Source organism: Loxodonta africana, chromosome 24 (assembly GCF_030014295.1).
Source record: "Loxodonta africana isolate mLoxAfr1 chromosome 24, mLoxAfr1.hap2, whole genome shotgun sequence".
Taxonomy (NCBI): domain Eukaryota; kingdom Metazoa; phylum Chordata; class Mammalia; order Proboscidea; family Elephantidae; genus Loxodonta; species Loxodonta africana.
In genome coordinates, this window is record NC_087365.1 from 15,112,357 (window position 1) to 15,124,570 (window position 12,214).

Genomic DNA, 12,214 nt, shown 5'->3' on the forward strand with positions numbered 1-12,214 from the left:
CTATGAAGCATATCAAAGTTTTTATAAATGTCAGAAGGTACCTATAGGAATGCAACCTGGCCACTACCATTCCATCACTTACAACAAAAAACACAATGAATAGTAAGATGACAAAATAAGAGATAATTTAAGTTGCAATACTTGAAAATATACATTACATGGTTTTGAATTAGTGTGCAAAATTCTAGATCAATAATGTTTATTTACTATATGTGGACTTGAGAACTCCTCACTTAGTTATTTCTTTAAACAATGAAACATATTGAAGTCCACAGACATATATACACCTTCTTTGACACTACAAAACTTTTCCTTAAAGAATGCTTAACCTTTGCAACAAATCCTTTCTCCGTGAACCAAGCATATAAGCAGGCAGACATACTAATTAGATGGTATACAGGCAATCCTCAAATTACAAACAAGTTCCATTCCTAACTCCATCTGTAAGTCAAATTTGCAGTAAGTCGGAACAGTTAGGTTATGGTTCATAACTAATACGAGTTAGTCAAAGGTTTCCTTTGATACAGTATACCTTTCAATGCGTATTAAACACTTCCAGATACACTTGGAAACCCTGGTGGTACAGTGGTTAAGAGTTCAGCTGCTAACCAAAAGGTCAGCAGTTCAAAACCATGAGGTACTCCTTGGAAACCCTACGGGGCAGTTCTACTCTGTCCTATAGGGTCACTATGAGTCGGAATGGACTCAGTGGCAACGGGTTTGCTTTCATCTTTTCCAGATACACTAAAACATCTTTATCATGATAATACAGTAATAATAATAATGCTTTGATGCACATCGCAAAAGTGTCCTTTGTTATCATGAACTGCTGTATGTACCTTGAATTTTTAATATCATAGACTTCACAGGGGTTGATTTGGAACTACAGGTTGTACAAAACTCAGACTTTCATAACCCATGGAATGGCTGTACTGATTTAAAATATGTTTAAAGGATGCCTTGACATTTCAATGAGGTGGGTAAGCCTTCCTTTACATTTAAATAACAACGGGAAACTACCATGCCATCAGCTCTGCAGAAGGATGAAAGGAAAAGGTCATGTATCCCATCAGCTTCTTTAATACCAACTACTGTGCTGAAAATCCTTAGTTCCTTCTTGGTGGTATGATATATAATATTTTACACTTGATATTCCAAAAATAGACATCCCAATAAAACACAAAGACTTAATATTCTAAAAATAGACATCCCAATAAAACACAAAGACATACAATAAACTGTTCAGGTCACATTAACATTTTTAACACTAAACTTCATGCAAAAATCGTTTAGTTTTAGACAAAAGAAATCTGTTAAATATGTTCTTTAACTGTACACTTGCTTCTTTATTTGGAAAATATTAATTTGGTTATATCTTCCTCACTATTAACAGCAGAAGAAAAAAAATTAAGACATTAAAACAAAACTTTAATGCTTGCTTGACAGAGTGCAACCTTATAGACGTTAAAGATGTGACAATTATAACACTGTTACTTTGTTGTTGCTGTTAGTGGATTCTGACTCCCGGCAAACTGGTGTGTACAGAGTAGAACTGCAGTCCACAGGGTTTTCAAGGCTGTGACCTTTTGGAAGCAGAGGGCCAGGCCTTACTTCCACGGCGCCTCTGGGTAGATTTAAACTGCCAACTTTTCAGTTAGTACTCAAACACTGAACCATTTTTGCTACCCAGGGACTCCTGTTGTTACTTTAGAAACACTGTTTATTATGACAGGAAAAACAGTTCTTAAGTAATCACTATAATTTCATCAATGATTCATGTTACTGAAAACAATGTCTATTTCTTCCACTACTTTGCCTTCATTATCAACATTATCAAGCCAATATTTCAAAGGCATGAATAAAAATGGGCATAAATGATTTTTTAATGCTCACAAAATAAATCCTTGTTAAAACTAAAGTAATTGCTACTGCAAAGACAAGGCAAAATTATTTTACACTACTTTATATATCGGGCTATCATTCTCAATGGCATTTATTTTGTGACACAATTTTAGGTTCTATATATGCCTATAATCATCAAAACATAAATGGCATACAAATTGATCTATCTACAATATAAATCATAATGTTCAGTTATGTTATATTAAATCTTCCCATATTTAATTTGAGATAAATTCTCTCTTCATCCCTTTATCATGCATTGTTTGAAGGAGACCCTATACAGAGGACTCTTTTTGTAAATTAATTCCCCTTCTTACCTCCACTGTGTGACTTTCCAGTTTATAAGGCCAGGGCCGGCAATAAAAGTCTACAGGTTTTGAAGAGCTATCATGAAGGAAATTGAGAGGCTAGACTCTATGAAGAACATAGCATCAAGACTGGAAGAAGACTCATTAACAACCTATGATATGTAGATGACACAACTTTGCTTGTTGAAAGAGGACTTAAAGCACTTACTGATGAAGATTAAAGACTACAGCCTTCAGTATGGATTACTCCTCAACATAAAGAAAACAAAAATCCTCACAACTGGGTCAATAAGAAACATGATAAATCGAGAAAATACTGTAGTTGTCAAGGATTTCATTTTACTTGGATCCACAATCAACACTCACAGAAGCAGCAGTCAAGAAATCAAACAATGTAGTGTACTGGGCAAATCTGCTGCAAAAGACCTCTTTAAAGTGTCAAAAAGCAAAGATGTCACTTTTAGGACTAAGGTGTGCCTGACCCAAGCCATGGTATTTTCAATCACCTCATATGCATGCAAAATCTGGACAAGGAATGAGAAAGAAGAATTGATGTCTTTAAATTATGGTTGGTGAAGAATACTGAACATACCATGGACTGCCAGAAAAACGAACAAATCTGTCTTGGAGAAGTACCGCCAGAATGCTCATTAGAAGCAAGGATGGGACACGTCATCTGACTTACTTTAGACACATTATCAGAGGGACCAGTCCCTGGAGAAGGACATCATGCTTGGTAAAGTAGAGTCAGCGAAAGAGAGGAAAACCCTCAATGAGATGGACTGACACAGCGGCTGCCAACAATGGGCTCAAACACAGCAAAAATCCTGAAGATGCACAGGACAGGGCAGTGTTTTGTTCTGTCCTATGTTGCTATGAGTCGGAATCGACTCAAAGGCACCTAAGAACAACAAGGAAATCAACTTTCAACCTAACCACACTCTATCCTCCTACAAAGAAGATGGGATACTTAGGAAAGATTTATACTATCCTTTCACTGGACCTTACCCTTACCATACGGGTTTAGTGTACTTTATTCAGTAGGAGCAATCCAAGCGCCTCTTGCTACACTCCTGTAAGAATAAAAGGAAAAAGATGTGAAGAGAAAAAAAGAAAGCCAAAAATCCACGTTTTACATTAAAATGTGCTCGAACTATGATGCCAGAGAAAATCGGAAAGGGAATGGGGGGGTGGGGGGAGGAGAGAAGGAAGGAAGAAGGAGAAAGAAGAAAAGGGGAGGGGTCTGGAATGCACACATCTGTTTCTTAAAGTAATCAGCGCCACTGTCAATCTAGCTGATTTGGGTAAGTCTTCACATGCACAAAATTCAGGGGTAGGTTCATTCACGGAGAGTGACATGAGTCACACAATCTTATTCTGAACAACCTCAGACTGTGAATGGAGATGGAATACAGAGGAGCACTACTGGGGAGAAAAGTCCATTCAGACTTTTCTGAAGGCACTTATCCTCAGGAGCAGAGCTCCCGTTGTAGGTTTCCCCTAAAGTTTCAGGTTCAAAAGTCACACTGCAGCACAGAAACAGGAATCTAGACAGGGGGCAAACACCTGAAACGGGGTGGGGACAGGGGCGAGCAGAGAACGGATGAGGGTGCAGCGGGGCGCAGAGGCGCAGCAGTAGCTGCAGCTGATGTGCCTGGCGGAGGACGCGTGTCCACGGGACACCCCAGCGGCGTGACAAAGTCCCAGCTGGGGTCCGAGGACGTGGGTGGGGGAACTCTGCAAGTCAGGGTTGGCTGCGAGAGGTGAGCGGGCGCGGCCGGCTGCAGGGGGGCGTGCGCCCCCCGGTGCGCCAGCTGCAGGTGCCGGGGGCGGCGCGTGCACGCCGGTGTGCGCGCCTGTACACACGGACGCGGGATGGAGGCGGCACCGGCCCGGAGGGCGCCCGGCGGCACCAGCCCGGAGGGCGCCAGGCGGGAGCTCGGGCCCGGGGCGCCGCAGCTCACAGCCCTGACCCCCGCCCCCACCCAATCCCACTCCCCGCACCCCCGAGACTCGACGGGCCGGTTACCTTTCTCCTCTCTCCACACCTTTTTCTTCTTGTTGCTGGGGTACATGTTGCCGTGGGGGTGGCCGGCTTTAAGCTGCAAGTTCCCCAGGCTCACGGGCAAACAGGGTGTGTATGGAGTGGGAGGGGTGGGAGGGGGCGCTCGGGAGGGAAAAAGTGAAAGAGGCTCCTGGTCCCGCGCCGCTCGTCGCTCCTCAGTCGCCGCCCTCCTCCCTAGCCAGCGGTCGCCTCCAGCTCCCACCCGCCTCAGCCCCGCTGCCGCCGCTACAGCAGCGCCTCAGAGCCTGTCAACTAGGTCACGCCTCGCGCTAACCTAACCCCCGCGCAGGCTCCGCCTCCCAGCTGGGCAGCGCCGTCTCCCATTGGCTATTCGGCCCGCCGCTCTCCGCGTTCCAGCCACCGGGCGCCCCGACTAAGGCCCGAGAGCGCACGCGCAGACGCAGGCTCGGGCCAGACGCCGAGGACGTCAGGGAGATGGAGGGGGCGGAGCCAGGGCGAGAAGGGGCTGGAGATGGCCGCCCGACGGGGGCGTGGCGTGGAGCGGGCGCCCTGTGGGAGCGTGAGGTAGCCGGCGCTTACAGCCGGACTGCCCAGGAGAGTGTGAAGGGGTGGTGTTTGGAGTAGGTGGTGCAGGTGACTTCGGTAAAAGAGGGTAAAAGGTGCCTCACTGACTGGAGAGTGTGGATGTGGGGAGGAGACCGTCGGTCAATAGAAATTGTCCGTGTCCATCCTTAACTGCTCGGTCCAGGGAAGATTTTACCACTTAATCTGAAACTTTTCTCTTGGTGGGCAAATAAAACCTAAAGAAATTATAGTATTGGGAAATGATTCCAGACCTTAAACAAACGGCTTTTCAAGCTTGTGGTAAAAATTATATATTTCATTGGAATTCGGTGAAGTTTGAAAAGAACGAAAGTAGACTGGACTAGGTAGTTCAGGGTTATAAGATCCAGGAAGAAGTGGGCAACCAAAATGTTAAGCTGGAAACAGAAGTCATACATATAAAAAAATTCAACTCTTTAAGCAGAGCCAGGTCATCTTATTTCATTCCTGGCTTGATTTCTGGGCAGTACTAATCTGTCAGTGCTCTGAAAATCCAGTTTCAAAAGAGTCCACCCCAAGAATCAGGTGACCTGAATTCTAGAGGAAGCTTGCCCTCACCCCCAGTATTGTGTTTCTAAGTGTCAGACCATCCACAAGGCTGATTTGTGGGTGTGGTAATCTACATTTATTCAGCAATTCCAGTGCTGTGTTACATGTATTATACCTAAGCCAGGTGTATAAAGGGAAATAATTTTTTGGAATACATATTTTTAAAATAATAAGAGAAAAAAGGAAGAAAGGGATAGGCCCATTAAAAATCATAAAGAATGGAACGTTTTGAGTAAAGAAATATGCTAGTAGGAAAATTCATAACATAGTAAGGCAATAAGTTTTATTTTGACATTGTCTCTGCTTCTGTTTTGCTTTTAATGCTGTGCAGTACATAAAAAGTTATTCTGGCTGGGAGAAATAGGGAAGCCTTCAAGAAGGAAGTGACATTTGCCTAGTAATAGAAGTATGCACTCATTTATTGGTAATAGACATTAAATGGAGGGTTCTGATTCAACAGACATTACCAAGACAAAATCAATAGAATTTGTAATGGAATAGCTTCTGAGAGCAGGGTAAGAAAGAAAGAAGACAAGGGTTCCATTGGATAGGTAAAGAGGAGAATATCAATATTATTAATTAACTTAGGCACTACTGGAGCAGTTGCAGATTTTATAGGAAAGATACTGTGCTCTTATTTTAGCAGTGCTAAATGTAAAGGTTCTGCAGGAAAGTACACCATATGGACACCTTCCCTTCGGTTTCAATATGGAAGCTGTTTCTATTCCAGCCTAGGACCAGTTGTTCCACCTGTGCATAGTAGAAGCCATGCACTGTCGATGATCCCTCCTTGCATGTGAACTCAAAAGAACTGGACCATCCATCAACTAAATTTTCTCAAGTCTTTCTCATGTTTAAAAAAAAAAAAAAAAAACCCTTCTACCACCTCATATCCCCCTCTAGAAAGAACTTTTTCCCTTCAAAATGATCATCTATACCTGCTGCATCAATTTCCATACATCTCACTTCCTTCTTCTCCACCCACTCTACTCTGGGTTCTATCTCCATCAGTAACCTGAAATTGCTCTCCCTAAAGTGACCAGTAACCTTCACATGCCTAACTTAATAAATAATTTTCTATCTTTCTCTTACAAGATCTCTTGACAGCATTTGACACTGCTGACTTTTCACTCCTCTTTGCAGCATTCTTGTATTTTGATTTCCATACCTTTTTGAGTTTCCACCTTCCTGTCTGGCCATTCTTTCTCAGCTTCTGTTATGGATTAAATTCTGTCATCCAACAAAAAAGATGTTGAAGCCCTTACCACTGTACCTGTGAATGTGACCTTGTTTGGAAATAGAGTTTTTCTTTTGTTAAATGAGATCATGCCAGAGTAAAATGGGTCCTAATCCTAATTTTTCTGAGTGGCTTTTTATAACAGAGAAGAACAGCCACAGAAGCAGATTTCATACACTGGGACAAGGTGCCATGTGAAGATACATCTATAAGCAGCAAAGGAGGAGCAAAAATTAACCACTGGGAGTTAAGAGAAAGGCTGGAACAGTTCTTTTCCCAAAGCCCTCAGAAGGAATCAGCATGCCCAATACCTTGAATTCAGAGTCCTAGCCTCCAGAACTGTGAGAAAGTAAATTTCTGTTCTTTAAGGCCACCTACTTTATAGCATTTTATTATGGCAGCCCTAGGAAACAGTGAAAGAGTTTAGCACCAAAGAGTGAACGTGCTGCACTAACAAATACCTAAAAATGTGAAAATGGCTTTGGAATTGGGTAGTAGGTAGAGGCTGGAAAATTTTTGAGGTGCTTGGTAGTAAAAGCCTCGACTACCTTGAAGAGGCTGTTGATATGGTTATGGACTTAACAGGTGATTCTTATGGGGGCTCAGAAAGAAATGAGGAGACCTGTAGAGAAAGCTTCTATAATCATGAATAAAGTGTTCCTAGAAATGTGGATGTTGAGTCTGCTTCTGGTGAGGCCTTAACAGGAAATGATGAAGATATCATTAGATACTGGAGAAAAGGTAGTCCTTCTTACAAAGTAGCAAAGAACTTGACTGAATTACATATGTTTTGTGGAAAGTAGAACTTATTAGTAATGGGCTTGGATATTTGGCTAAGGAGAGTTCTAAGTAAAATTTAGAGGTGTAGTGTTGTTTCTCCTTACTGCTTATAATAAAATGAATGGGGAAAGGGATAAATTAAGGTATGAACTGTGCAAAAAGAAAGCAGAACTTGAAGATTTGGAGGACTCTATTGTAAAAATTAAGAAGGCATGCTCTGGAAAGAACACTAAGGGCGTAAATACACAATCAGTTGCTAAAGAAATTACCCATGTGACCTATGGATTCAAAAAAATCATCTCAGCTGAAACACTGTCAATTTAGACTGAAGGATACAAAGACAGGATGAAATGAAGGAAAGCTATCTGACTGCTGGCAGAAAATGGGACAATGGAGCTACTTGACTGTGAACATCTGCTGTCCTCCAACAAAAGGAAAGGACTATCCCAAGACTGGCTATGTGAACCTTGACAAATTAGTGAAACTTTGTGTACCTTGGTCTTCTCATTAATTATACGGAGATGATAATATAGTACCTACCTTATAAGATTGCTGTGAGGATTATATGCATTAAAAAAGCACTTAGAACGGTAACTACTACATAGTAAAGGTGACGGAGATGTTTACTCTTATTGTTTCCTCTCTTGGCACACAGGAAGACAATATTTTCCAGCCTCCCTTGTAGTTAGGGCATATGACTACATTTTAGATGAATTCCAGGGCAGAAGTGATCTATGCCATTTTAGACTTGACTGTCAAACTCCCTGTTCAGTAGTCCATATTTTCTCTTTTCTTGCCACAGCTATCTCAGAAGCAGCATCTCAAAAAAGGAAGGAGCTTGGATCCCTGAGTCACTGCTTGGAGGAGTAACTCAGGAATCTAAGAAGCACTATGTCAGCCTGTGGTGTAAACAAGAAAAACATTTTTATTTTGCTAAGGCACTAGTATTTAGAGGGCATTTGTTTCAAAAGTTAGCATTAATTACTCTGGAAAAATGCCATTGTCATTCAGTAAGTTTTAGATATTAATATTAATCTGTCAAAAGTTGAAATGCAGCATGTACAAAACTGAACTCATGATCTTTCTCCCATACTTAGTCACTGTTCCCTCTTTTTGAATGGCTCTACCACCCATTCAGCTGAACAATCTAGAAACCTATGCTCCATCCCTGGTACCTCTTACAAGTTTACTTCACATCAAATGCATTGCTATACTTGCTTAATTTTATCTCCTATATTATCCTTGAATTCCTCCACTTTCTAATAGCACCGCAATAAGCTTAGTTTAAATTTAACTGGATTACTACAAAGACTTCCTAATTAACTCCAAATTCCACTTTTGCCCCTCTCCTATCCATTGTCTACACTGCGTCTAGAGTTATCTTGCCAAATTTGGTCATGTCACCTCACTATTGTAAATCATTCAGTGATTTTTGGTGGTGTTATAAAAACTAAGGAAACCCTGGTGGTGTAGTGGTTAAGTGCTATGGCTGCTAACCAAAGGTTTGACAGTTTGAATCCACCAGGCGCTCCTTGGAAACGCTATGGGGCAGTTCTACTCTGTCCTATAGAGTCGCTATGAGTCGGAATCGACTCGATGGCAATGGGTTTGGTTTTTTGGTTTTTATAAAAACTAAACCATTAGGAATGAAGTGACCATTGCCCACCAATCCAGCCTTATTTTATACCACGCCCCTCTATGAGTTGGAATAGACTCGACAGCACTGGGTTTGTTTTTGTTTTTTTTTTGGTTTTTGCCCCGTCACCACCCTAAACCCCATTCCCTGATCCCAGCCATACCAACCGTTAGAGCATTTCGTTTACTTGAATGCGTCTTGTTCTTACCACATGGTGTTTACACTTTGTCCTCATGCCTGACTTGTGATTTGTTTAGTTGTCCATTATCATTCTTCAGATTTCAGTTCAAACATCACTTTCTGGGGAAGCCTTCCCTGACTTTGACTCTACCCAACTTCTATCCCGAGTTTTCCTTTTTAAGCCTTCAGTGCTCATTTATTTTCTTATGAAGCACTTTTTACAGTTTTTAATTATGCATTTATTATTTGTGATACATTTTATTAATATCTATATTTCCTGATGGACTTATAAACTCTCTGAGGATGACACAAAGAGTAGATTATAGACTACCAATAAGTATTTATTGAATGAATGCTGAAGGAGCACTCACATAGAGATGATGGCAAAAATAAGGAAGAGCACAGAGCTATGAAAATCAGTTACTTTGGGGAAGCCCTAATTTTAATGGGAAAACTGAGAGAGACTTACAAAAGAAATTAAGGAATACCTCAAAGGGATTTTACCGTTTATATTTAGCATTTAGTATGTATTCGATACATGAATGAATGAGTGAGTGAAAGATAGAAGAATGAGAAGTTGTGTCAAAAGTGTAGGATAATTATCATAATTCAATTTTTAGAAAATCCAAAAAGTTATATATTTTCAAGGAGGTATTTGTGGTCAGAAATGTCATATGTCACACAGAGATCAGGTAGGATGAGAACTGATAAAAGATAATTGCATTTATAATTGACGTAAATTAGTAAAAATTAACACAAGGAGTTGAAGAATAAGTGACAGGCAACAAGCCAGAAGTAGCGATTATGGACTATTCTTTTGAGATGTTTGGATGTTAAAAGAAAATTACAGGAGATAGTAGCTTAATGCATACCAGAGTTAAGGGAAAAATTTTTTTAGGAAAGGTGAAATGAAGAGTGTTTAAATTAAGGAGAAGGATGGGGACCAAAAAAGGAAACAAAAAAGAGAAAGAAGAAGGATAAGTGTTAGAGTAAAATACCAGAGAAAGTAGAAGTAGATAAAATCAAAGTGAAAGAAGGCTTGAGCTTAGAATGTAGGAGGGCACAATCTTTTGTGATAAATTCAAAAGAAAAACAAATAGGTGGAGATCCAAAGAAAATTTTTAAATAAAAAGAAGAAAGTCAACAGAACATAGGTGAAACAGTCTCAATTTCAGTAGAAATAGGAGGCTATGTCATCTCCTAAAAGATACTGATAATTTTGAATCTGAATGGGGACTCAAAAAAAATTTATTTGGCGGATATTTCATGGAAGCGATTTCAGACAGTTAAAATAAATTATATTTAGGCAACCTAAAGTATGGAAGTTACCAAAACCAAACCTATTGCCATCAAGTCGATTCCTACTCATAGTGACTCTGTAGAATAAGGTAGAACTGCCCCATAAGGTTTCCAAGGAGCAGCTGGTGGATTTGAACTACTTACCTTTTAGTTAGCAGCCATAACTCAACCGTTGCACCACCAGGGCTCCGTATGGAAAGTTAGGGAAGTTCAATTCTAAAGTATCTTGGTGAAAGGAAAAGATATTAGTGACTGTGGTAGACTGAACAATGGCCTTAAAGATAACCCCTGGAACCTGTAAATGTTACCTTATAAGGCTATGGATAACACTGCGAAGAATGGGAATTCCAGAACACTTAATTGTGCTCACGAGGAACCTTCACATAGATAAAGAGGCAGTTGTTCAGACAGAACAAGGGAATACTGATTGGTTGAAAGTCAGGAAAGGTGTGTATCAGGATTGTATTCTTTCACCATACCTATTTAATCTATATGCTGAACAAATAATACGAGAAGCTGCACTATATGAAGAAGAATGGGGCATCAGGATTGGAGGAAGACTGATTAACAACCTGCGTTATGCAGATGACACAACCTTGCTTGCTGAAAGAGGACTTGAAGCACTTGCTAATGAAGATCAAAGACCACAGCCTTCAGTATGGATTACACCTCAACATAAAGAAAACAAAAATCCTCACAACTGAACTAGTGAGCAACATCATGATCAACGGAGAAAAGATTGAAGTGGTCAAGGATTTCATTTTACTTGGATCCACAATCAACAGCCATGGAAGCAGCAGTCAAGAAATCAAAAGACGCACTGCATTGGGCAAATCTGCTGCAAAGGACCTCTTCAAAGTGTTGAATAGCAAAGATGTCACCCTGAAGACTAAGGTGCGTCTGACCCAAGCCATGGTATTTTCAATCACATCATATGCATGTGAAAGCTGGACAATGAATAAGGAAGACTGAAGAAGAGTTGACGCCTTTGAATTGTGGTGTTGGCAAAGAATATTGAATATACCATGGACTGCCAAAAGAATGAACAAATCTGTCTTGGAAGAAGTTCGGCCAGAATGCTCCTTAGAGGCAAGGGTGGCGAGACTGCGTCTTACATACTTTGGACATGTTGTCAGGAGGGATCAGTCCCTGGAGACGGACATCATGCTTGGCAGAGTACAGGGTCAGCAGAAAAGAGGAAGACTCTCAACGAGGTGGATCGACACAGTAGCTGCGACAATGAGCTCAAGCATAACAATTGTAAGGATGACGCAGGAGCGGACAGTGTTTCGTTCCATTGTGCATGGGGTCGCTAGGAGTCGGAACCGACTCGATGGCACCTAACAACAACAGCAACAAGGCAAAAGGAACTTTGCACATGTGATGAAGAATCTTGAGATTGGGAGATTATTCTGGATTATCTGGGTGGGCCCTAAATGTAATCATAAGTGTACTTACAAGAGACAGAGGGAGATTAGACAACAAAAGAGGAAAAGGCAGTGTGACAATGGGGTAGATACTGGAGTGATGCAGCCACAAAATAAGGAATGCCAGCAGCTACCAGAAGCTGGAAGATTCCAGGCAAAGCATGATTCTCCCCGAAGCCTCCAGAAAGAACCACCCTTGCCCACACCTTGATTCTAGCCTAGTAAGACTTCCTTTGTACTTCTGACCTCCAGAACTGTAAGAGAATA

The 12,214-nt window shown here is 41.1% G+C and overlaps 1 protein-coding gene across 4 annotated transcripts in view; it reads right to left on the reverse strand.

The window, feature by feature from the left end:
• LOC135228593 (ADP-ribose glycohydrolase MACROD2-like) overlaps positions 1–4,496 on the reverse strand; it is a 768,396-nt gene extending 763,900 nt beyond the window's left edge. For all 4 annotated transcript variants that reach the window (XR_010319206.1, XM_064275762.1, XM_064275765.1 and 1 more), the window contains exon 1: positions 4,240–4,496. Coding sequence is in view for 3 of the 4 variants with exons in the window: in XM_064275762.1 (XP_064131832.1) it covers positions 4,240–4,285 (46 nt within the window). In the remaining variant the exon portion in view is untranslated. The remainder of the gene's footprint in view (positions 1–4,239) is intronic.
• Positions 4,497–12,214: the final 7,718 nt, after the last annotated feature.